At 48.8% G+C, this 20,104-nt stretch overlaps 9 protein-coding genes across 14 annotated transcripts; 3 read left to right on the top strand and 6 right to left on the bottom strand.

Annotated features, from left to right (window-relative positions):
- Positions 1-109: 109 nt before the first annotated feature.
- Positions 110-782, bottom strand: FOIG_00379 (blocked early in transport 1; the record flags this gene model as incomplete). The annotated part of the gene is made up of 3 exons (XM_031196490.1): positions 110-316; positions 377-683; positions 772-782. The coding sequence occupies 3 exons, from the start codon at positions 780-782 to the stop codon at positions 110-112; spliced, it is 525 nt and encodes a 174-aa protein (XP_031072257.1).
- Positions 783-1,512: 730 nt separating this feature from the next.
- FOIG_00378 (uncharacterized protein) lies at positions 1,513-1,980 on the bottom strand (the record flags this gene model as incomplete). Its single annotated transcript, XM_031196489.1, has 3 exons — positions 1,513-1,688; positions 1,746-1,758; positions 1,819-1,980. The coding sequence occupies 3 exons, from the start codon at positions 1,978-1,980 to the stop codon at positions 1,513-1,515; spliced, it is 351 nt and encodes a 116-aa protein (XP_031072256.1).
- A 583-nt stretch (positions 1,981-2,563) lies between these two features.
- Positions 2,564-3,232, bottom strand: FOIG_00377 (uncharacterized protein; the record flags this gene model as incomplete). The annotated part of the gene is made up of 1 exon (XM_031196488.1): positions 2,564-3,232. One exon carries the CDS (start codon positions 3,230-3,232, stop codon positions 2,564-2,566), a length of 669 nt encoding a protein of 222 aa, XP_031072255.1.
- Positions 3,233-3,955: 723 nt separating this feature from the next.
- Positions 3,956-4,708, bottom strand: FOIG_00376 (uncharacterized protein). The gene is made up of 2 exons (XM_031196487.1): positions 4,131-4,708; positions 3,956-4,079 (listed from the first exon to the last, which is right to left on the bottom strand). The coding sequence occupies exons 1-2, from the start codon at positions 4,640-4,642 to the stop codon at positions 4,019-4,021; spliced, it is 573 nt and encodes a 190-aa protein (XP_031072254.1). The 5' UTR covers positions 4,643-4,708; the 3' UTR covers positions 3,956-4,018.
- Positions 4,709-4,752: 44 nt separating this feature from the next.
- Positions 4,753-8,276, bottom strand: FOIG_00375 (phosphate system cyclin PHO80). Of its 2 annotated transcripts, XM_031196486.1 has the most exons (3): positions 7,560-7,843; positions 5,677-7,429; positions 4,753-5,622 (listed from the first exon to the last, which is right to left on the bottom strand). In XM_031196486.1, exons 2-3 carry the CDS (start codon positions 6,270-6,272, stop codon positions 5,172-5,174), a joined length of 1,047 nt encoding a protein of 348 aa, XP_031072253.1. In that variant the 5' UTR covers positions 6,273-7,429; positions 7,560-7,843; the 3' UTR covers positions 4,753-5,171. The 2 variants fall into 2 exon arrangements, with proteins under 2 accessions (XP_031072253.1, XP_031072252.1); XM_031196485.1 differs by having other exon boundaries at positions 5,677-8,276.
- Positions 8,277-8,437: 161 nt separating this feature from the next.
- On the top strand, positions 8,438-12,870 carry FOIG_00374 (uncharacterized protein). 3 transcript variants are annotated; one of them, XM_031196482.1, is made up of 3 exons: positions 8,438-9,423; positions 9,484-11,225; positions 11,276-12,870. In XM_031196482.1, exons 1-3 carry the CDS (start codon positions 9,129-9,131, stop codon positions 12,266-12,268), a joined length of 3,030 nt encoding a protein of 1,009 aa, XP_031072249.1. In that variant the 5' UTR covers positions 8,438-9,128; the 3' UTR covers positions 12,269-12,870. The 3 variants fall into 3 exon arrangements, with proteins under 3 accessions (XP_031072249.1, XP_031072251.1, XP_031072250.1); XM_031196484.1 differs by having other exon boundaries at positions 9,484-12,870; XM_031196483.1 differs by having other exon boundaries at positions 8,438-11,225.
- Positions 12,871-13,066: 196 nt separating this feature from the next.
- FOIG_00373 (uncharacterized protein) lies at positions 13,067-15,523 on the top strand. The gene is made up of 3 exons (XM_031196481.1): positions 13,067-13,770; positions 13,820-14,112; positions 14,169-15,523. The coding sequence occupies exons 1-3, from the start codon at positions 13,645-13,647 to the stop codon at positions 14,629-14,631; spliced, it is 882 nt and encodes a 293-aa protein (XP_031072248.1). The 5' UTR covers positions 13,067-13,644; the 3' UTR covers positions 14,632-15,523.
- Positions 15,524-15,578: 55 nt separating this feature from the next.
- FOIG_00372 (uncharacterized protein) lies at positions 15,579-15,959 on the top strand (the record flags this gene model as incomplete). Its single annotated transcript, XM_031196480.1, has 2 exons — positions 15,579-15,616; positions 15,668-15,959. The coding sequence occupies 2 exons, from the start codon at positions 15,579-15,581 to the stop codon at positions 15,957-15,959; spliced, it is 330 nt and encodes a 109-aa protein (XP_031072247.1).
- Positions 15,634-18,244, bottom strand: FOIG_00371 (uncharacterized protein). Of its 3 annotated transcripts, none has more exons than XM_031196477.1 (2): positions 16,245-18,244; positions 15,634-16,113 (listed from the first exon to the last, which is right to left on the bottom strand). In XM_031196477.1, exon 1 carries the CDS (start codon positions 17,347-17,349, stop codon positions 16,966-16,968), a length of 384 nt encoding a protein of 127 aa, XP_031072244.1. In that variant the 5' UTR covers positions 17,350-18,244; the 3' UTR covers positions 15,634-16,113; positions 16,245-16,965. The 3 variants fall into 3 exon arrangements, with proteins under 3 accessions (XP_031072244.1, XP_031072246.1, XP_031072245.1); XM_031196479.1 differs by having other exon boundaries at positions 15,634-15,945; XM_031196478.1 differs by having other exon boundaries at positions 15,634-17,506; positions 17,710-18,244.
- Between the last annotated feature and the right edge of the window lie 1,860 nt (positions 18,245-20,104).

Genomic DNA, 20,104 nt, shown 5'->3' with positions numbered 1-20,104 from the left:
CCATTCCAAAATGCACATCGTACAGCTCTTTTTCTTTTTCTCAGTCAATCAATGTCTCTCCATGCTCTTAAGTCGATGAGTCGAGTCGTGTCGTGTGAAGACCTCGAGATCAAAATAGCCAAACGTAGATGAAAAGCATGATCACGGCGGCAAAGAAGATAAGCCAGACCTTCCAGCCAACACCAGTTCGCTGAGCCATGACAAGCATGCGGTTCATAGTACCACGAAGTCGCAGGCGTGTCGAGTCGAAACTATCGTTCATCTTCTCCGCCAGCGCCGAGGACTCACGGATCTCGTCTCCAATCGCAACCGTCATCTATCACCCAACTGTCAGCTCCTCCACCAGCAAGAACCCTTGGAAAGGAGTAAAACTCACGTCCTTCAACACCTTGACCTTGCCAAGAATACCCTCCACCTGCGCATCGTTCTGGCTCTCAAGCTCATTGAGCACCGCATCGCTATACTGGCCCCTTTTATTCGGCGTCGCAGAGCGGAATGAACCAGGTCTCGATGCATCGAAACCTCCCTGTCCAAGGGGGGAAGGCGAGGGGGCTCCGTATCCGCCGTAGCCGTATCCTCGGTTTGGGCTTGCGCTGACGGGTCTTCGAGATGCTGCGTCGCCGGTGTAGCCCTCGAAGAGAGCGCTGCGAGAGTCGCGCTGATGGAGCGATGATGCACCGAATCTATGATGCGCTGTCAATTTTTGGTCTCGAATCGATTGTTGGGGTTCTGATGATGCGGTTTGCCACCATCTGCTAAGGAGTGTCGTACCGTTGCGCCATGACTATTCTGTCGAGACCAGATAGCCGGGGAGACAAAACCGAGAAGGGGTCTGTGTATAAAGGAGATGAAGATTTAAAAAATTATCGAGGGGTTCGCGAATCTTGGGTCCTCCCCCCTACGATACCCTGGTTGTTTTTCTTAGGTGTTCTCTTAGCTGATGACAGCGGTCTGGCTCATTGGATTGGGGAGGACGGAGGATACGTACCGAGGGGCTGTCCAATCCCGTGTCATGGTCTGGAGCTCGATGTTGAATTTCGACTTGAGGACAAGTTACGATTAAATTGATTTGTTGTTGAGATAGGCACTTAATTACGTATACAATGACGAGTATGATGATTTCACATTGGATGGTAGGCACAAGTGAGTCAAACACGGCACATGAGCTTAGAGCAGGCAGAGCTTCAGCACAGCTATAATTCCTCAAATAAGCGCGTGACAAGCATCACAATATCGATCTTGCATTCAGTTTTTGACTGCATTAATGTCATTTCGTATTGCTCTTAGATGCATGCAACTGTACGCGTACAGTACATATGCAAAGCAGTTGAATGCTAAAGATGGCTGATGCTATCCACGACTCTGTGCCGCCTAGATCCCCAAGCCCAGAGACTGGGTAAACAGGTATAATCATCCACGCCCGCGCCCTTTTATTTTTGCTCAGTTCCAAAATTCATAACATCGTACTGTCCCCTCAGTAAAACATCCGTCAGATGAGGTCATAACGTGCATTTAGTCAGACATCTTGGTGTCCTCGTTGGGGGGCTGGAAGTCCTCATCGTCTTCCTCATCCTCGTCGTCGGCAGGGTGTTGCTCGGCGGCCTTGGCGAAGTCAATTTGGGCACCTCGAGTACGGCGGCCCTCGACAATGTTGCTGGGGTCAATCTCCTCCAAGCCATCTTCCTCATCTGCGCGCGTGGGTTAGCTTGATTCACGGTCTAAGTGCTGCAGGTGCGTGTAATTACCAGCTTCGGGGACCTAATAAAAACAATGTTAGCAATTGCCGAGAAGCAAGTATCGGAGGGTGGAAGCACATACCTCCTCATCATCATCATCGCTATCATCCTCGTCATCCTCATCCATAGCAGTGTCCTCAGTCATCTGCTCAGCAGGAGCCTTTCCCTTTCCCTTCTCCTCGGCAAAGGTAGCGCCCTGGGCCTGGGAAGGATCCTGGGGAAGAGTAGCGTTGTTGTCGGCCATCGTTGCGGTGGTATTGCTTTTATGAAAAATCAAGGAGTGAAAAGTGCGATGTTGTTTGGCAGCGGTGTGAATGCAAAAAGAGGTGAACGAAGTGGATGTATGCAAAGGTTGAAATGCGGCGCGAGATGCGGGTGCTGAGCTGCAAGTGCGACCCAGATCTTGTTCCCTTAATATCCATGGCAACCAGTGGAGGATGAGCTGATGGATCTAGCCCGATATAGAATAGTAGCTCTAATTATGCCAAGTCTCTCACGTGATCTGCTGGGGAACATATCAATTATCAATACTGGCTTCAAAGTTGATGGGCAAGGGGAGGCAAGAAAACTTAGGACCCCTTTTCTATATGATGAAAAGACTTAGGTAAGTTTAGTATATCTTAGTAAGCCTTTAGATCAGTTTATTATAGCATCCTAATTTATATTAGAAGTTTTCTGACTCCTTGATAGATGAGAGTGTCCTTAAGAGCTCGCTCCCATGCCTCTATAACACGAGGCTGGATGTACATCTTCTAAGTGCTCTGCCATATCATAGACGCGTCTCTCTTGCGGTAGAAGAAGCCTGCTGCGATGCCTTTTTGTCCATTCTATAATGCAAACGACTGCAGCTTCGGCATACCAAGGGCAACCTCGCTAGCCGTGCATAGAAGTTCACTGATCTTATCGTTGCTCGAATAGGGAGCAAGCAAGGCGGAAGTCAGACTTATCGATTCTAAGTGCTGCCATGCACAGCCTTTCTGGTAGGCCTTGAAGAAGTCCCAGGCATCGATCATGTATGGGACATGAAGCCGTGTAAGTCCGAAACTTCCGCGTGCGAGTGCTGCGGCAACTCCAGGATCTGCCATGAGACAAATATGATCGGGGGGGTATGGCCGGCCAGCACCATAGGCAAATGCGACGTTGCAGTCTTCGAAAATAAGTAAGTCCTTGAGCTTCGGTGGTAATCCAGTACCGAAAGAAGATACAAACTCTATTAGACGCCAGCTAAATGGCGATAATACAGCTGCAGCACCTTCGCCGTAAGTTTCGTAGCCTTTTGTCCTTGGCCAACTCTGCTTACCATGAGGTAGGGGATGGCAGTTCCCCCAATGAAGGCGTGATGATTCCCATACGAAACTCCTAAGTTGAGGAAACTTCGCCAGCAATGCCTTCAGTGTCCAGGGGCGAAATTGACGGCGGGATTGACGGCGCAGGATGAACTTCTTGACCGCAGGCACCTCCGGGACTACCAGTTGCCGGACTGTCGTGTTCAACATTGCAAACAATCTTCCTAAGGTAGATATCCCCAGTACTCTGGTTCTTCAGGGCTGAGGTTGCTACGCAACTTCGATAGCCCTCGTAGCATAAACGAGTTGGCATAATCGATTTCTGGGTTTTCATTTCCACCAAAGTGAGGTGCGAATACCAAATAATGTGAGTCGCTTGGAGGCTGAATAGTGAATTCCAAGGTCAAAGAATACTCCTCGTTGAAGCCGCTCAAGATGGGGAAGAGCTTTGAAATGGTGTCCCTGACAGCTGTGTGGTTTATCTTCTTGGTTTCATAACGCTCGTCTTCCAAGCCAAGCTGCTATCCATACGCCGGAAGCTCAATGTGTTGCCAGACATGCTGAATTAGTTCTCTGTGACGTCCACGCATGAGGAATTCGAACTTTTGGAAGGACTTTGAGTTTGACGTAACTCTTTTCCAATACGTTTTGTACATGAATAGCTCATCTTTGCACAAAGGGGTGTTTGGGAGAGTAGCACCTTGGTCTTTCTTACCTGACAATTTTACAATGCTATCATGAAATGAGCACTGCTTGTAAAGGAATGAGGAGACCCATAGGTATGGTTGGGCTTGACACTTTTTACACAGAAAACGAACCCTGTTTCTGGGTCATCCTCAACCTCATGGCCAAGATGATCACTTTCCTCTAGGCACAGACACACGCGCAACTCACAGACCCAAATACCTGAGTCGCCAATAATATAAGTCACGATGGTTTAAGGAATACGATTGGCATAAAATGGTTGATTAGAGTCGTTAGTTTGCACATGTAAGTCTATTTCTCGTTTCCACCAGCCATCGACATGACAACCACGATAGCAATAAGCCACCAATACCTATTCAAATGTTAGCATTTTACTCTCTCATTTCGATTCAACAATACTCACTTTTGCAAAAGAGACTTGGGCTCCTCCTCAGCTGCCTTTCTACCATTTGGTGACAGCACAACCGGCTTGTTCAACTCAGGCTGAGCCCCCTTCTTCTCCGCGATAACAACAGCCTTGGGTCCAAAATCTCTTGTCTGGCCAGCATCGACTCTCACCCCCTTAAGCGCCACACTGCGCACATCGCCGCTCTCATCTACAGAGAGTAATATCGTAGGCGCGTAACCGCGGTCAAAGTTCTCCGTTGAGGCAGCAGTTGTACCGGCAATCCAGCGCGAAGACTTGGGGTCGTAGATGCCAACGCGGACGAGGGATGCGGTCTCGGGCAGCTCAGGGGCCTCGTAGGAGACGATCTCGGTGGAGACGAGTGAGGCGGCGTCGTAGGCGACTTCAGCTAAGATTTGAGGTTTCGAGGGTGAGGATAGGATAGGTTGGACATAAACTTGAGCAGTGCGCTGCTCAGCTGCAACGAGCACAGTGGCGCAGATGGTTGATAGGAAGGTTGTGATCCTCATTGCGAGCAGTGGGCTATGATTCAACTTTGATTGGTGATGTAGTTGATGGATGGTGAGTATGGCAGCTCTGGAGCTTGGAAACGACACATGGGTACCTAGCTTCAGTATGAGGCGGTAGATTGTCGGCTAATTGATTTTCAATAAACAACGGGCATCTACAATAAGGTAATCGATATATGGTAAAACAGGCAAAGTTCTGATCGGTTCGATCAGGAAGCTTTTAATCATGAAATACAGATTGCAGTGAATGCTCACAGTTGAGTCTAAACGCTCTCATACAAAAAGTTTAACATAATACAACCCTTGCATTCCCTTCCCATCCGTGTACCGTTTCAATATAATCGGAATAAAACCGCCCTTATCCCCAACGCCTGTAAATGCAGTGCTATGCAGAATCAACTCTTTTCCTCTCGTCATGGCTCCGTTAATGGCAAGTTTCCTGGCCGCGCAGCCAGCTTGGTAGGGTAGTCCTAGAAATGGGAGGGATTGCTGGCCTCAATGCCAAACAAAGAACCAATTGGTGTCAAGTCTAATTGTCCAAAGGCTCATTCTCTCCATCTTCGGCGTCATCATCCTCATCTTCGTCTTCGTCGTCTGAACCATCCGATTCTAAAACATAGCCAGGGGTTCGTTCCACTAGACCCTTGTAATATGCCACGAGGACTTCAGGGTTTGGAACAATTTTCCAATCGACTCGGTAGAGAAATTCCAACTCTAGTAATTTGAGTTCTGCTACCCGAACGCCACCGACCCTAGCATAAGTGGTGTTGTTCCAGAAAGAGTCTGATAGCCCTTTGGCAGCGACTGTAGCTGCAGTGATTAAAAATCGATGCACAGTCAACGTATTGATGGTGAATTCTTGGTACATGGCGCATAGCCGATCAATATAGTAAACCATGGCCAAGAGAAGCGGCGGTGTTAGGGTCGCATGTCTAGCCAAACGGTGGAGGTAATCTCGAACCGAGATTCCAGGTGCGGTTCTGTATCATGTTAGCTAAATCCATTAAATCCGAATGAGCAGAGCCGCAATCTACCTTGAGTGAAAGCGTGTCAATCCGCCATTCGAAATTCGTATGGCGTCATTCGTAGCGATCAACTCTGCCAACATATGCGCAACCAACTCTACCATATCCTCTACAGCACAGAGCTCATAACGATCTGGTAATACTTTTGGTGGCGGCGTAGCAGGTTTTGCACGTTTGCTCGTCTGTGGTGAAGAGTTCGTAGCAGCAACGGCATCTGGGTTGGTCGGAGTGGGAGAGCTTCGACGTTTAGTTGGTGACACCCCGCTTAGTGCTTGGCCTTGCTGCACAGTCTGATCCTGAGAAGGGCGTGAGGGGGCAGGTGATTGTGCAGGATGCGCAGAAGCTTTTTGAGAAATTGACGACGGCGGTCGTTGGACTTCGGGTGAGCCATGTATACCAGAGTCATTCGCGACATACTGTCTCGGACGCTGTATTGGAGAAGACTTCATAGCGTCGGCGGACGATGGAGTGTCGGAGCGGGTAGAAGGCCGTCGCCGGAGAGCTGGCGAAGGCTTTGAGGAGTGCTGAGGGGACGACGTCGCATATCGAAAAGCGGTAGGCGAGGCATTGGCGGAGGCGGACAAGGCTGGAGACGTCTTCAGCATGATTTGCGGCGCATCGTCGAGCTGTCGGTTCGTCGGGACGGTTGAAGGATCGAGGGGTTTTGGTGCAGTTGAATTAGTAGTGTGCGATTGGCTTAGTTTGGGTTGCGTTGCGTTTTTGGTAGGGCTGAAAGGATGCGATGTTGAATGTCGGTAAAGCAAGACAAGGGTCTTTCAAGATTGAAAAATGGCAACGAAGGAGTTGAAGTTGGAGTTTGAACTTAATACGGTAGATAAGTCAGGTATGGGGTTAGTGGAATCGCGAATTAGATCATGGCGTTTGATCGATTCCATCCATGTGGGCGCGACACTGGCGCAATCTGCAGTGTCAGGAACTGCGCTATGGACAAGAACGCTCACCGAAGGATACCAAGCTAGAGAGTTAGCAGAGATCCCAAAGTGGCCTGGGCTGTTCAAGGTGGTATGGATGGTATGGTATGGCACGGTAACTAGAGGGTGGTATGGTATTTGAGAGAGTGGCTGCTGTTTGTCAGATACGGTACGACACGCGCACAAAGAGTTTGGGATGACGAAGGTGGGCTAGCAAGCCTAGCATTGGTAGGTGAAAGTGAGGTGAGTGGGTAATAAATCAACCGGACAAGTCCGGGGCCGGGGGGTACAGGTCAAGATATGGGTAGCGGATGTTACAGCACGTAGGCTTTTCTAAGCAACTGTACAACTTTGCTCTGGATGGAGACCGGACCGCGCTCTCACTCTCAGGTCGGCTGCCCTGCAGAATCTCTCTCCAGTGGAGGCCTGGTTGTTAGTCACTGGCTCAACGGCCTGGCTGGCTCATCTGCTCACTGGACGAGGCCTTGGCAGACCTTGGCAGAATGACTCGGGTCGGATGGCAAACTGAACAGCAAATCTTTCAATTAGGTCCAGGCCCGAGATGGGTGAATCTTTTCTCAAAGCTTGGTGATTCCCCGTCTCCAGGGGTCTCAAGCAAGAGAAGAGGCCTGGACCAACGCCAGCCACTAATTGGGTGATTGGTTAGATAGAATTTGCATGTATCTCTTGACCACGGTGAATCCTTAGTGGTGTGTGTGTTTGAGCAAACCGGATCCAGCCAAAGGCAAGTATCATGACTGTAGGCAGGGTGCTCTTGTGATTGATCATTGACCTCTTCTCAAAGCAATATCAAGTTCCGGGACTGTGCACTCAGCCATGGCATGGCATGATCAGCACAATAGCAACACACGGCACATAATGAGGATATACCGCTAAAGCCTTAGACCACTAGTTAGACACCTTAAAGGTCCCTGCTTAGACAAAGGAGGTTTACGTTACCCCAGATGCACCTCATTCCCCGGAAAGAGTCTTGTACAGCCTGGTCCTGTATTTCGACGCTCGTGAGCCACTCAAACCACAACGTGGACTGAACGACAAGCCGTCAGAGGTTGGAGCATATCACCATAACCCAGATCATTGCTCAAATGCCGCGAGCGGATCATTCCAAAATTGGAGCTCGGTGAAGGATAGATTGAGTGTGCGGAGACGTTGCGATATCGTTGCTATGAAACAGTCGGTCTAAGATGTTAACGCGGCTAGCTGAGATGAAAGAGGAAGGTTTTATAGTGTCGTCTCCGAGGCGCCTCCGTTGTAGGTTTGATACCTGTCATGAGAGTGACAGAAATTGATTGAGTCATTACGAACACGGTCGACTATCAAGATACTTCTTTTATGATGAGACAATATGGAAGATAAACCTATATTCGCGCATGGCATCTCGTAAATGTCATTTCGTTTCTTATTCAATTCGACTCAATGCCGGATTGAATTTATTAGTATGTGAAACTATGATCCAGGCGATCATATGTCCTCATAGTGCATCGCCAGTATTGATGCCTTTCGAATCCACCAAGGAAAAGCCTTGCTACAGTTCTCGATAACGATAGCTCCATGGCTATCTATTATTCATTCTGCGGTTCAAACAGTGGTTGTGAAACCAGCGGCTATCATGCCAAAGTGGTAGATTGATGTGGTACAAATGGATGAGAACATCGCCCTTTATACTCTGTAGTCACAAAAAGATCGCACTTGAGCTAAAAATATTTTACTTCTTTGAGACTCTTATTTAATTAACGGTCACAATGCACTTCACTGCATAAACATCAATATGGTAAAGGTAATTGACTGCTCAAGCCCCCCCAAAGCTAAGTCTTGATCAGGTCAAATTGTCCCACGTTTCTCAAGCAGTAAAATAGACAGAAACCGAGCTCCACGTTTCTTAAAAATGCAATCCAGTTACACAAATCCTTACAAACTCGGCTGAAACCTATGAGTTTAGAGGAAAAACCAAATCAGACAAGCTAGAAGAGGACTCATGATAGCTTCAACATCATGTCTTATACCAGGCTCAACACCAAGTGGCTCACGACCAGCTCTGTGGCTGCTCAAGCCACAGTGCTATTCGATCAATTTCTTTATCACTGCGATAAGATAGAAGCACGTGCCATCTTTCGGAGTCCGCCTTGCTTGACGTGATCTACGACGCCATGTTTCCCCGGACTGGCTTTGATAGCAACTCGCATGTTCCTTAACGGTTGACGATTTGAATTTCAGCAACCTCGAAACTCAATTTCCTCACTTATCGTATCGTCATCGACCAACCTTAATCACTCGTCCCCCGATTCTTCTCTTCTCAAACAAGTCCCAGGAGTTATCATCGCATGTTGTTTCATTGGATGTGAAGGCGTCAACATCACTCAGTGTCCTCGATTTCTAGGTTCCCCCCATTGAATAGCAGCCACAGCTACGTAATTCCGTCCAGCTACATATAAAATCCCTTTTCGACGCCGTTCTTTTGCGACTCCGAATTCCTCAACCGATCTCGTTTTAATACAAAAACCCGTCATCATGGCTCGAGCGCAAAGCCACCCGATTCTGGCTCAGTTGCGAAACGCTAGAACATTGCCCGAGCAAACTGACGCCTTACGAGCTCTCAAGAATGAAATTATCGGCCATGTACAAAGAAAAGAGCAATGGATTGGCTTGGGTGTTCTTGATCCAATTGTCAGAACATTGGCCTCGGCCAGGTCACCAGCGAAGCCAAACGGGAAGGACTCTCGATATCCTTTACTACAGAGGCCGTTATCGGAAGATGAGAATGTGAGGTTACAGGCGCTTCAACTGGTGGCGAGCTTTGCGAACGGTATGCTCTCAACAAACTGCTCGACATCGCCTGGTTATAGTTACTGATGGACATGATTAGGAGGACCTACTTTCCTTGCGCCCCTCCATGCGGCACGCGCAATTCCCTCCCTCATGGCCAACGTATCGCCGTTCACCAACGCACCGCAACTCGTCGTCGCGGCCCTCAAGGCATTGACCGACATAGCTGATGCTTCTACCCTGGCGGCGCCATCTTCGCCCATCGATGTCGAATCTCTAGCGGATACCGTGTTCTCTGCCCAATATCTCGATTCGTTTGGGGCAATGCTTTCTATCACTTCTACGAATATCCTCCTACAATCCCAGGTTTCGCTCGCAGCAGGCTTGATATCTCGACTTTGCCGTGAAGAGCGCCATCAACAAGCTTTGGCAACATCCGGAGTATTAGATGCGTTAGCGACCCGTTTAGCAAGCGTTGCGGTTCTTCGTGGAGAGGTTGTTCCAGGGGCTGACGCTTCGGCAAAGAACGATGGGCTCTTTGAAGCTTTCCCCGAGCCGGCACCCCAAACATTAAGATTGGATTCGATACTTGAGGCTATCGGTGCTATTCTGGGAGATTCAAAATATCGGGCAAATAGACTGGCAAACTCTCCTTCTATTCTTGCTGTCTTCCCACCGATCAAATTTGAGCCTGCAGGAAACCCAGACGTCGAGCAAACAGGCCCTAACAGCACGCGTCAGCATCCAGTGACTGCGATGGAGTATATGCTTCCGATCAACTTACCCCGAAACCAATCTACATCCCCCTACGGCTCCGTACCACCAGGTGGCTCTTCAGATTCGCAATCATCTAGCCGATCTTCTCTGAGCAAGTTCAGCTCGTCTGCTATATGGGATTCGCCTCGATTTCAAACCACGGGCTCGAGTCCTGAAGATACTGAGGAGATTGAGAGCCCCTTTATTCCCTGGCTGGTCCGGCTCGTGAGGCGCTCAGGTGAATATGAGCGCCTCCTTGCCTCTGCTATTCTTGCTGCACTTATCAAAGGTGGAGTAGCAAGCAAAGGGTTGAGAGAAGCGAGCCTGGGACTTCTCGTGGTACCCCTTCTCATCCGCATGATAGCTAAAAACGACAAAGACGTCTCGGATGTGAATGAGGTCGACAATACGGTCAAACGCACTATTTTAGAGCGCGCACCAGTGGTTTTAGCACGCATGATTACAGACAGCGAGTACCTCCAGAAGGCAGCCTACGAATGTGAGGCCGTGCCTGTGTTGAGTCGGCTTCTCAAGCACGCCTACACTCCTGTAAAGGAAGGTACGCGGCCGCATTACTGGTCGCCTCATGCAGATGTCGATATGGAGGTTGAGAACAACTCCCCAGTGGCTCAACTTGGTCAGGAGGGTCAGAATGAGCTCCTGGTTCACCGACTCAAAGTGCGTGAAAGCACATTGAAGGCCATCGCAGCTCTCGCAGGGGGTAAAGAAGACTACAGAAAGGCATTTGTGGCTGAAGATGTGGTTTCCTACGTTGTCGAGTCCCTTTCAGAGTATCCTAGAAGACCGCAGAGTGCAAAGGAGCGAGGCTCAGAAAAGCCAAGCGCTGAGACTACTAGAAAGGGAGAAACGGCAGGATATGGTGCCAACCCTGCTTCCGTGATCGTTGCCGGATGCCATGTTGTTCGAATGCTTTCGAGATCAGTCAGCATTCTACGAACATCCTTGGTTGACCACGGAGTTGCTCTGCCCATCTTCCGCTTCATGAAACATCCGGACGTCAATGTTCAAATCGCTGCTACTGCGGCTATCTGCAACCTGGTCCTGGAGGTCAGCCCAGTGAGAGAGGTATGTTTGAGAAACCATTTTAGTGCGAGTACGGAAACTAATTGTCACAGCTTCTTGCCGAGAATGGCGTTGTGACTGTTCTTTGCGAGCACGCCCACTCACAGAACCCGGCTCTTCGCTTGAATGGATTGTGGGCACTCAAACACTTTGTAGATGCCGTTGGACCCGACCTGAAGAAAGCATGCCTTGCAGAGCTTGGATCTCACTGGCTACAGCAGTTGGTTTGCGATGATACGGAAGACATGGCCTTGCAGCTGGCAAAGGAACGGGAAGCGTCGGGACTGGATATGGACGACGATGTGGATATGCAACCATCAGACGAGCCCCATCGGTGGATTTACGGATCAAACGGAATGCTTCGAGAACTCAACGCCGCCGACTCTTCAAGGCTGAGACAAGTTGAAGACAAGCTCGCAGCGGTGCGAGAATCCGAATTAAACCCGGTCCGGAGAGCACGGAATGACGATGTAGCGATCCAGGAACAAGGGTTGGACATGATTCGGAACCTGATTGGAAGGCCTCGAAGTGGTCTGTCACCAGAGACAACGAATGAGACAACGGAGATGATCGACTTTTTGCTGCATGAATTCGGAAGCGAACGGCTATTCGAGATACTATCATCCAAACTGCGACCCAAGGTGCATCGACCTTTCTCCCGTCGAGTAACGAGTGGCCGAGAGCCCAGGATGTTCCACCCACAGAGCAAGATCATTGTGGCCGTTATATACATCCTAACGCATATCGCGGCGAGCATCTCACGACATCAGCAGATGATCATCGCGCAAACAGATCTTTTGAAACTTCTGGCGCAGCAGGCCAGCAGCAAAGATCGAGAAGTCCGGGTAGCGCTATGTCACTTCATCATCAACCTCACTTATAAGGATGACGATGGTGAGGCTCAAGCTTGTGCTATCAGGGCGCACGAGTTACGAAAGCTTGGATTCTACTCCAAAATGGAGGCTCTTACAAAGCAAGATGGAGATTTGGATGTGCGGGAGCGAGCAAAAACAGCAGCGTATCAGATAGAGCAGGCGGGATATTGAGGTGTGTCTTAGGGCAAGGTAATGGCGGAGAAAACATGGTGGTGTCGGAAGGCGTTGATTGGAATGGTGTGTTATAGACCACAGAGGCCATTGATGTAACCTATATTATGATTCTTCTTGACTTAGCGTGGTTGAATAATGATATTTGATGGGGGGGATTGCGGTAAGCTTGCAGTCGCAGTCACAATTTCCGTCGCATAGAGTCACGTTTCCTCGGGTGATATCATGGAATTAGCGGCAGACGCTGTATCTGCCGGGGCTAAGAAGCCAAGAGGAGCAAGGGTGTATTGCTCGTGACTGATTTGCTACAAGGGTGTCTGAATGGCCTGAATCAAGTTCATGACGGAGGGTTGCCATGCAATGAAACGTGGAATGACACGGTGAAGGGAGAATGACGGTGGTTCATGAAGAGTATCAGTACATTATCACCACAAGAGCAACATCATCATTGAAAAGGAGCGATCTCGATACCCAAGAGCCTAGATATGCGAATACGTAGTAGATGTTGGGCGCGTGATGTGTTGCAAGAATAAGGTAGATGTTGAAATAACCTTGTGTGGACATGCAGTCACTTTGACGTCAATTAATCAACCCTGTCTGTGTAAATGCTCCGGCCTCAAGCGTGACCTCTCCTTCTTGTGAGTCTTCTTTTGGGTTCTGCAGGGTCGAGGCCACGGCATGGAAAGGGATCGACTGTAGGGTTTAGTATATGGAAACACATGACAACTCGGAAGCGACGGGATTAAACGACTTGACATGATAGTGGCATGACATGATGTTTTTCTGGTGTTTGTTACTGTTACCTCGTTGTTGGTGACGATGATTCACTGAGAATGATACTGAGATTCTAACTGGCAAAAGTAAATCTCTCCATCAGATTCATGATTCAATATTGAATTAATCGCCAAGTTAAACTCATCGAGAGGTGAAAAGCTTGGCTGACAGTTCGAGGGTGTCATATTGAGCATCGCCAAGGATGTTTACATACCCCAGCAGAGCCTCGTCCATCCATGCACATGTAAGTACCCGATACGCAACGAGACTCTTTCACGTCATTCCCCAAGAGGAAAAAAGAAGAAGTGCAACGCTCTGAGGGTTGCTTTGCTTCTTCCCACTGGCCAATGGGATTGAACGGGTGATGCAAACTTGACCAGGCGGAATTAATGATTCCTCAGATTGGGTGAAATGTGGTGAGGCATCGATGATGTTCACTGGGTGATTAGATCTTGGGTGTCTTCTATATAAGAGTGTGTCTCCTCTCGCTTTGGGATTTCGCTTTTCGTTCTTCACTGGAGATATAAAAGCACACAAGTTACCGATCAATTGTACAAGAGTTTGCCAAAAGTTATAAGGCTTCATTGTTGGTTGTACTCAATATGCCTGCTGTCATCTTTGCTCGAAACGATGCTCTCGACGTCAATCCCCAATCGGGTGACGCTCGTCTCTCTGATGCTGGTTCAGACTGGCTCTGGGCTGTGACAGCTATCTACATCGTCAGCTTCGTATGTCTCTCCTATTCTTACATCACCACGTGGCACTAACATACATCAGCTCGCCTACTTTGCTCTCAGCTTCAAGCCTCGCAACAATGAGAGAATCTTCCACTACCTCTTCACAATTGCCCTCTTCGTCGGGGCAATCGCTTACTTCTCCATCGCCTCTGGAATTGCCTACTCTGTTATTCCCACACAGCGTAACCTCGGCCGTGCTCTTTCATATCAGATCTACTTTGCCAAGTATATCAACTGGGTTGTTGCGTTCCCTATTATTATTCTGGCTTTGGGACTCATGAGTGGTGTGAGCTGGGCTACTATCCTGTTTAACATCTTCCTCGCCTGGATCTGGTAAGTCATTTCTCACTGTCATGAACGCATTGATAGTTTGATACTAACAACAGCAGGATCATCTCATACCTTTGCTCCGCATACACCACAACCTCGTACAAATGGGGATTCTTCGGTTTCGGCACATTCGCCTATCTCATGCTTGCCTTCCAGACTCTCCATCCCGGCCGAACATCCGCTGCTCGTCTGGGCCTATCTCGGGACTATCTCATGCTCGCAGGCTGGGTGAACCTCCTCTGGATGCTGTACCCCATCGCCTATGGTATCTCTGACGGCGGTAACGTGGTTGGTGTCACTGGAAGCTTCATCTTCTTTGGTATCCTCGACGTCCTTTTGATTCCTGGACTCGCTTTTGCCTTCATGTTCTTGTCCAAGCGTTGGGACTACGGTGCGCTCAACCTGCACTTTACGCAGTATGGTCGTGTCAATGCTGGCAATGGTGTCTTCCCTGAGAAGCGAGCCCCTGTTGCTCCTGCGGCTGAACAACCTGTTCCTGCCACTGCTACGGCTGCTGTCTAAGACGTGTAAGCCATGTCTGAACTGACTGAGAACACCAGCATCTGCTTGTCGGACGCGATGATGAGTGCGTTTATGAATAACGTGACTATGAGGACACTCGTTTAGAATATGGTTATGGGAGGAAATAATGGTGAAGACTTTGTGGGGATATCATTCGCGTCGGATTGTTTTTGAGATACCCTCGTTGAACGGGAGTTGGATACCCTTTGGTTGTTGATGTTGTTGGCATAACTTAATAACTAATCACCATTAATATCGTCATTCTCTCATACTCGTACTGACAACTGGAAGTCATCATCTGAAGAGATTATTTATAGAGTTTCTATTACAGAAATAGACAACCAAACAAAGACACTCATTACCATCACAATTCAAGCTATCATATTCACTATAGAAGGCGTTCCATGTACTAGTTCTCATCAGTAGCGACATTCATCGATCGTGATCCTTCGATTTGGGAACTACCCTAAACCAACCAAATCAACACGACAAGGTGAGCACATGTCTCACTCCGGAACTTCCAATGCAGCCAAAGCATATTCCCCTTTACACCTTCAATAAAACCAAGTCTAGTCTATCCCTGCCAAGCGGGATCAACGTCACTTCTATCCCCACGACAAGTCACTTCGCTCTTTCGCGCTCTCGCGGTTGCCAAGCAACTATTTCTTCAACCACTGCTATACGGTATACAGCACATCAATCAACCGGCACTAACCTGGACAGCAACTACAATAGACGCCATTTATTTACTGCACCTCTATTAGCTTTAAAGCTTCATGCCTAGCGTTTTCGTTACATCGTTCTTATGTTGTGGCTTGCGCAAGGGACGAGATAGTCACGCAGCTCTGAGACATACATACGCCCCGGGAAAAAGGAAACTGGTATGCCAGCTCCACGTGGGCAGGGAGTACTAAGTCTAACTGCCAGGGATTTGCCAGGGATTGAAGATGGAGGCTGTGACTACTGTGAGATTCTGGAGAGACGGGTGAGCCCGGAGGCTTTGAACTTGGAATTAGACGTCATTGCTTTGAATTAGAAGAGGTTGGCATCTACTGCGCAAGAAGCTGCTAAAGAACACTAAAGGCTTTCACAGAAGGAAAGCAAACCCGTTGATTGCCATGGAAGTGACAGTTACCATGTATACCTCAGTATCACCTGTCAAGCTAGAAGTCTCCCAGCAACTCGACGGATACTCACTCAATGTGCCATCTCTCATCGGCCCATTCTTTCGTACCACGGTGCAACATGCCATGCCTGTCAAACTACGAGTCCCCCATAGCCTGCCGACGTGGAACAGCGAGACTAAACATGACTCTGCAGAGCGTTAGAGTTGACGTGATAGTTTGCGGGTTGGTGCATGTTTGCTGATCTACACGACCTTGTCTAACAACTGAAGGCTTCTTCAACATATCAATGCTAGATGCAGCGGATAGCACTCCGGATATGTGAGCATTGGATTGTGTATTCGTGTGAGGAGATGCACTGTGGCTGTTTCAGCCGAGTTGTTGACTTTGTTAGACTGGCTTGGCTATAATAAGCAAAACCAGTATCTCATCCTCAACACTTGTCGAGACATCGATGTAACTGAAAGGCTTGTAGACAGAACCACTCACTCAACAAGAATACCGAAAAAGAAAAGGCGCCACTGGCTCAATTGACTTCGTGGCATGTGCAGGGCAGTCAATCAAACCGGAGGATATGTCCGGTGTACTGCAAGCGGCGTCCAATATCATCGAAGCCAAAACTTCTCACATAGAAGACCGGCCTGTGAGCTGGTAATGCCAACGGCCGCAGATGCCCAACAGCGGGGAAACGCTGCCTCCCCCTCTGGCTCCCTTACGCAAGAAACTCGACAAGAGACATCGGCCCAAGACAGGTTTACCGTGATACGAGAAGCTGGTGTTCCCAAGAAGAGGGGTAAATCAGAGTCCAGGCTGTGAGACAGAAACTGGATTGTGGCTTGCCATGGGCTACCATAGACGAGAGCGAGCAAAAAAGCAAAGGTCATGTTTGGAATCTGCAAGTTGGTGATTGAGCCTTGGCTTTGGCCTTAAGTGACAAAGAAGATAGAAGGGAAAGTATCCGATCGAGAGGTAAGCCCGCGTCGTGTCGTGCCGCGCCATGCTGAGACGACGACCAACAAGATCGGCAGTGCAGGGAGAGAAGGGATAGCCTACTGAAGCTTAGTATGTAGCTAAGCCTCGACATCTGGAGCCGAGCCTTGTGCGGGTATCGTCAACGGTGTGAGTTGTGATATGATCAGTCCCGACTGAAGGGAGGATTTGAGTTGAAACGGCTTGTCTCAGGAGCATATTTTCCCCAGAGCCTATTTTTTCAAGATACAGGCCTTTTGACTGGGAGATGGGGGAAATGGTCTGATGTCTCAAAGTTAATATTATTGGAATGCCCTGCGGGAATGGTCTGGAGGCTTGCGTCCGCTTGGCGGATAAACGCGTGGAAATTCAGTAGAGATTTGCAACTCAAAAAGCAAAGACAATGACGTCCCGGGCTTCCAGCCTGATGCGGTGTTCCGTTCATTCTGTGATCAAGGTATTTGAGAGGGCTGGGGTAGATGACTGTGTTGGTGGCGTACGACAGATCAAGACAAACAATTTCAGTGGATGAGACTTGGGGGTCCTGGGAGGAGCTGAGCGTTGCGGGCGTTGTAGACATGGTGGTAAGTGTAAGTACACAGTAAGAAAGGCCGTAATTCATCATTATTTGCTGAGAATAAACACTTTCATATGAAAGTGTAAGTGATGTGTGGTGTTGTTGGTGATGATGGACATTTAATCACAATCAACCTTGCAAGGCTGTATTCGTCCCGTCCGGCCCGTTCCCCGCTGACAAGGTAAATCGAGAAGAGATCCCCCTTCTGCAAGACGTTAGCTGTTACCTAGTTTTGGTTAATGCAGGGAGGGAATCGAGAGCGTGGCAATTTAACGGCACAGAGGGACATGATCTGATCTGGTTTGTCTGGACCTGGCATGTCCAATACCGGATGAAACCTCTCCCGAGAGATATAATCCCAGAAACGAAACCAACACTGAACATGAAAAATCCTGGAACCAACAGAACCTTTTTACGCACGGTGAATTTCTGGAGGAGACCGGAATGCAGGAAAATGGTACCCGCAGCGCCGTGGCCAGGGAGTTGGGTTTCTTTGTTCTGATAGACTTCGTGATGGAGCGAATGCCGTGATCCAGTTGGTCAGCGCATTGTGGCTACCTGCGAATGTCTGATGTTTTTGAAAGCTAGGCAGTTTCGAATAAAGTACCGAGATGAGTTGACATGACTTGTGAGATGTCAAGGATGGTAGGCAACATGACTCTGCCGGAGCCCATGTCCGGGCAATGCGACCCTCGAGGTTGTATTAAACGATCAAGTATCCATAACTGAACATGGATGGATTGCGTGAACCGAGGAATAATCGACTGAAACAACCAGTCCTAGTTGGCGGTTAACAACGTGTATTTGGAGTACGTATTCCATTGCCGCTGACAGTTGATGCTCGGCACAAGAGAAAGTGGTGTGGTGCACAGCATTTGAAGGGCTACAACTGGCAGCCAATCTTGAAACAAGGATGCACGAGGTCGTATTCCAGAGATGCTGGACCAAGCATTTGGATTGTCGAGTTGGGCATACACATCGTACAGTTGGCCACTGACAGTCAAAGACAGAGGATGCGTGGCTGGAGATTAGTCGTGGGTATCCCTGGCATAACCCACGTTAGTGTGTTGCTGTTGCATCAGTTGCATCAGCGTATGTGCATATGTGCATATGCATTGCACAAACAAACATTTTCAACGCAAGTTGCCTGCCTTTGCGGAAGAGTTATATCTGAAACCAGCCAGAGATATAGAGCTGATGGCTGGCGGTCTCTACTCTGGACCAGTGTTTAATGGATATTGTTCTGGCGGTGTTAGTGCTCGACACAGTATGTCAGGGAGATGAGCAGCACGGTACGGGACGGCAAGATTCAAGTGAGGAAAGAGGAGACAAGCCGTAACCCTCGAGACGCAAATGGTCTAGCGTCGTGAGATCCATGAGGGTTCCCGCGCACCGGGTCCTGCATCCCGCATGTATAGCCTGGCGCTAAAGCAAGAGAGCGGAGAAGGTTGAGGCGCTATGCCTAGAAAAGCAAAGGTTGATCAAGGTTGGTGGATGTGTTTTTCCTCGAGATGACGTGAGGAGATGGAGAATAAAGATGAACAACCCCGAATTTAGAGGTTGACAACAACGGCAGTGACATGTCAAATAAGCGAGATGATATTTAAAGAGCAATGATAGGAATCGGAATCACAGAGGATACTCTGCTGGGAAGGTGTTAAAAGGTCTCGAAGACGAAGAGCAAATGTTGAACTATTGCGCCCGCCGCATCGTATAATGAGACATGGCACACGTTGAAATTGATATGTATGTACTTATCACATCTCGGTTCCCGTCTGTCCGAAGCAAGCTTCCTTTGCATAAAGGAAAGGGTAGCACGGTAACATACAGCATCGGGATCAAGATATGCATACACTCTTGACAATGATTTGCAACATGGTTTTATGCCGTGGAATTTCTTCTTTCTTTTCCTGTCATTCATCTTGCTCCTCGTCAAATATCGTATCCTTTCAGAAATCGTCCGCTTGTTGGGCTGGGATCTGGCTCCTTTAGCGTGGGATGGTGGGCGTGGGATAACCAGTCACATCTATCCTTGGCGATGCCACTGCGTGCTTCTGCTTCGCTTGCACCGTCGAATGCAAATGCAACTGCAACTGCAACTGTGATAGGCCGAGGCTGCAAAACCAATCCCAGACGAATGTGCTGTTGTCGCCCGGAGCACTTCACCTTTACGGGTACGTATTCCCGTTGCCGAACCCGGGCTGCAACGCTACAGTTGCACTTTTGCTCTGCCAAATCTGAAGTACCAGAAGCAGGCAAAGCAAGTGAAAAAGAGATTTGCAGTAGAACAAAAATGCTCCGACCCGAAATCTCACATCACATCACATCACATCATGCCCCTTTCCAAGCCGCAAGTAAATTGTAACTGTAACCGTCGTTGTCGTATCTGTGCCTGCCAGGGAATTCAAGGCTGGCACTGTACAGACGCCACTGATGAGATTGATCGTCTCAGCTGAGTCTACCCAGAATAAGGTCCCCGGGAGCCCGTACCTAAAGTCTACAAAGCCACGAGCCTTGGGCGCCCTTGAACTCTAACGAATCTGTAAACACAGGAGATCACCAGTGACAGGTTGAGAATTCCAGAAGAAAACAGTCAAATTGTGAATGTTGAAGTTAATTTTTGACTGGATCTCGGAACCTGGGTCTTCCATCCAAGCCTCCCGTCTTGTCTTTTCCCCTCCAAGGTTGCATTCAACCAACAACAGCTTCTTATTGGGCCGATCCCAAGTCCCGTCTCCTTGGCCATGGACGAACACCCCCCCAACAATGGGACCCCGAGACCAAAGATCCCAGGCGATCAGCC

Source organism: Fusarium odoratissimum, assembly GCF_000260195.1.
Source record: "Fusarium odoratissimum NRRL 54006 unplaced genomic scaffold supercont1.1, whole genome shotgun sequence".
Taxonomy (NCBI): Eukaryota; Fungi; Ascomycota; class Sordariomycetes; order Hypocreales; family Nectriaceae; genus Fusarium; species Fusarium odoratissimum.
Note: the sequence above shows the minus strand (reverse complement) of the source record. Positions and strands in the feature narration are given on the sequence as shown.

What these genes read in the sequence shown, in the direction of transcription:
- FOIG_00376 (XM_031196487.1), bottom strand. Translation starts at nt 4,642, where the DNA reads ATGAGGATCACAACCTTCCTATCAACCATCTGCGCCACTGTGCTCGTT. An exon ending in CCCAAGTCTCTTTTGCAAAA is followed by an intron (nt 4,080 to 4,130) that starts GTGAGTATTGTT and finishes ACATTTGAATAG; the next exon opens with GTATTGGTGGCTTATTGCTA.
- FOIG_00375 (XM_031196485.1), bottom strand. Translation starts at nt 6,272, where the DNA reads ATGCTGAAGACGTCTCCAGCCTTGTCCGCCTCCGCCAATGCCTCGCCT. An exon ending in TTGACACGCTTTCACTCAAG is followed by an intron (nt 5,623 to 5,676) that starts GTAGATTGCGGC and finishes AACATGATACAG; the next exon opens with AACCGCACCTGGAATCTCGG.
- FOIG_00374 (XM_031196482.1), top strand. Translation starts at nt 9,129, where the DNA reads ATGGCTCGAGCGCAAAGCCACCCGATTCTGGCTCAGTTGCGAAACGCT. An exon ending in GGTGGCGAGCTTTGCGAACG is followed by an intron (nt 9,424 to 9,483) that starts GTATGCTCTCAA and finishes GGACATGATTAG; the next exon opens with GAGGACCTACTTTCCTTGCG. An exon ending in AGGTCAGCCCAGTGAGAGAG is followed by an intron (nt 11,226 to 11,275) that starts GTATGTTTGAGA and finishes TAATTGTCACAG; the next exon opens with CTTCTTGCCGAGAATGGCGT.
- FOIG_00373 (XM_031196481.1), top strand. Translation starts at nt 13,645, where the DNA reads ATGCCTGCTGTCATCTTTGCTCGAAACGATGCTCTCGACGTCAATCCC. An exon ending in CTATCTACATCGTCAGCTTC is followed by an intron (nt 13,771 to 13,819) that starts GTATGTCTCTCC and finishes AACATACATCAG; the next exon opens with CTCGCCTACTTTGCTCTCAG. An exon ending in ATCTTCCTCGCCTGGATCTG is followed by an intron (nt 14,113 to 14,168) that starts GTAAGTCATTTC and finishes TAACAACAGCAG; the next exon opens with GATCATCTCATACCTTTGCT.
- FOIG_00371 (XM_031196477.1), bottom strand. Translation starts at nt 17,349, where the DNA reads ATGATGAATTACGGCCTTTCTTACTGTGTACTTACACTTACCACCATG.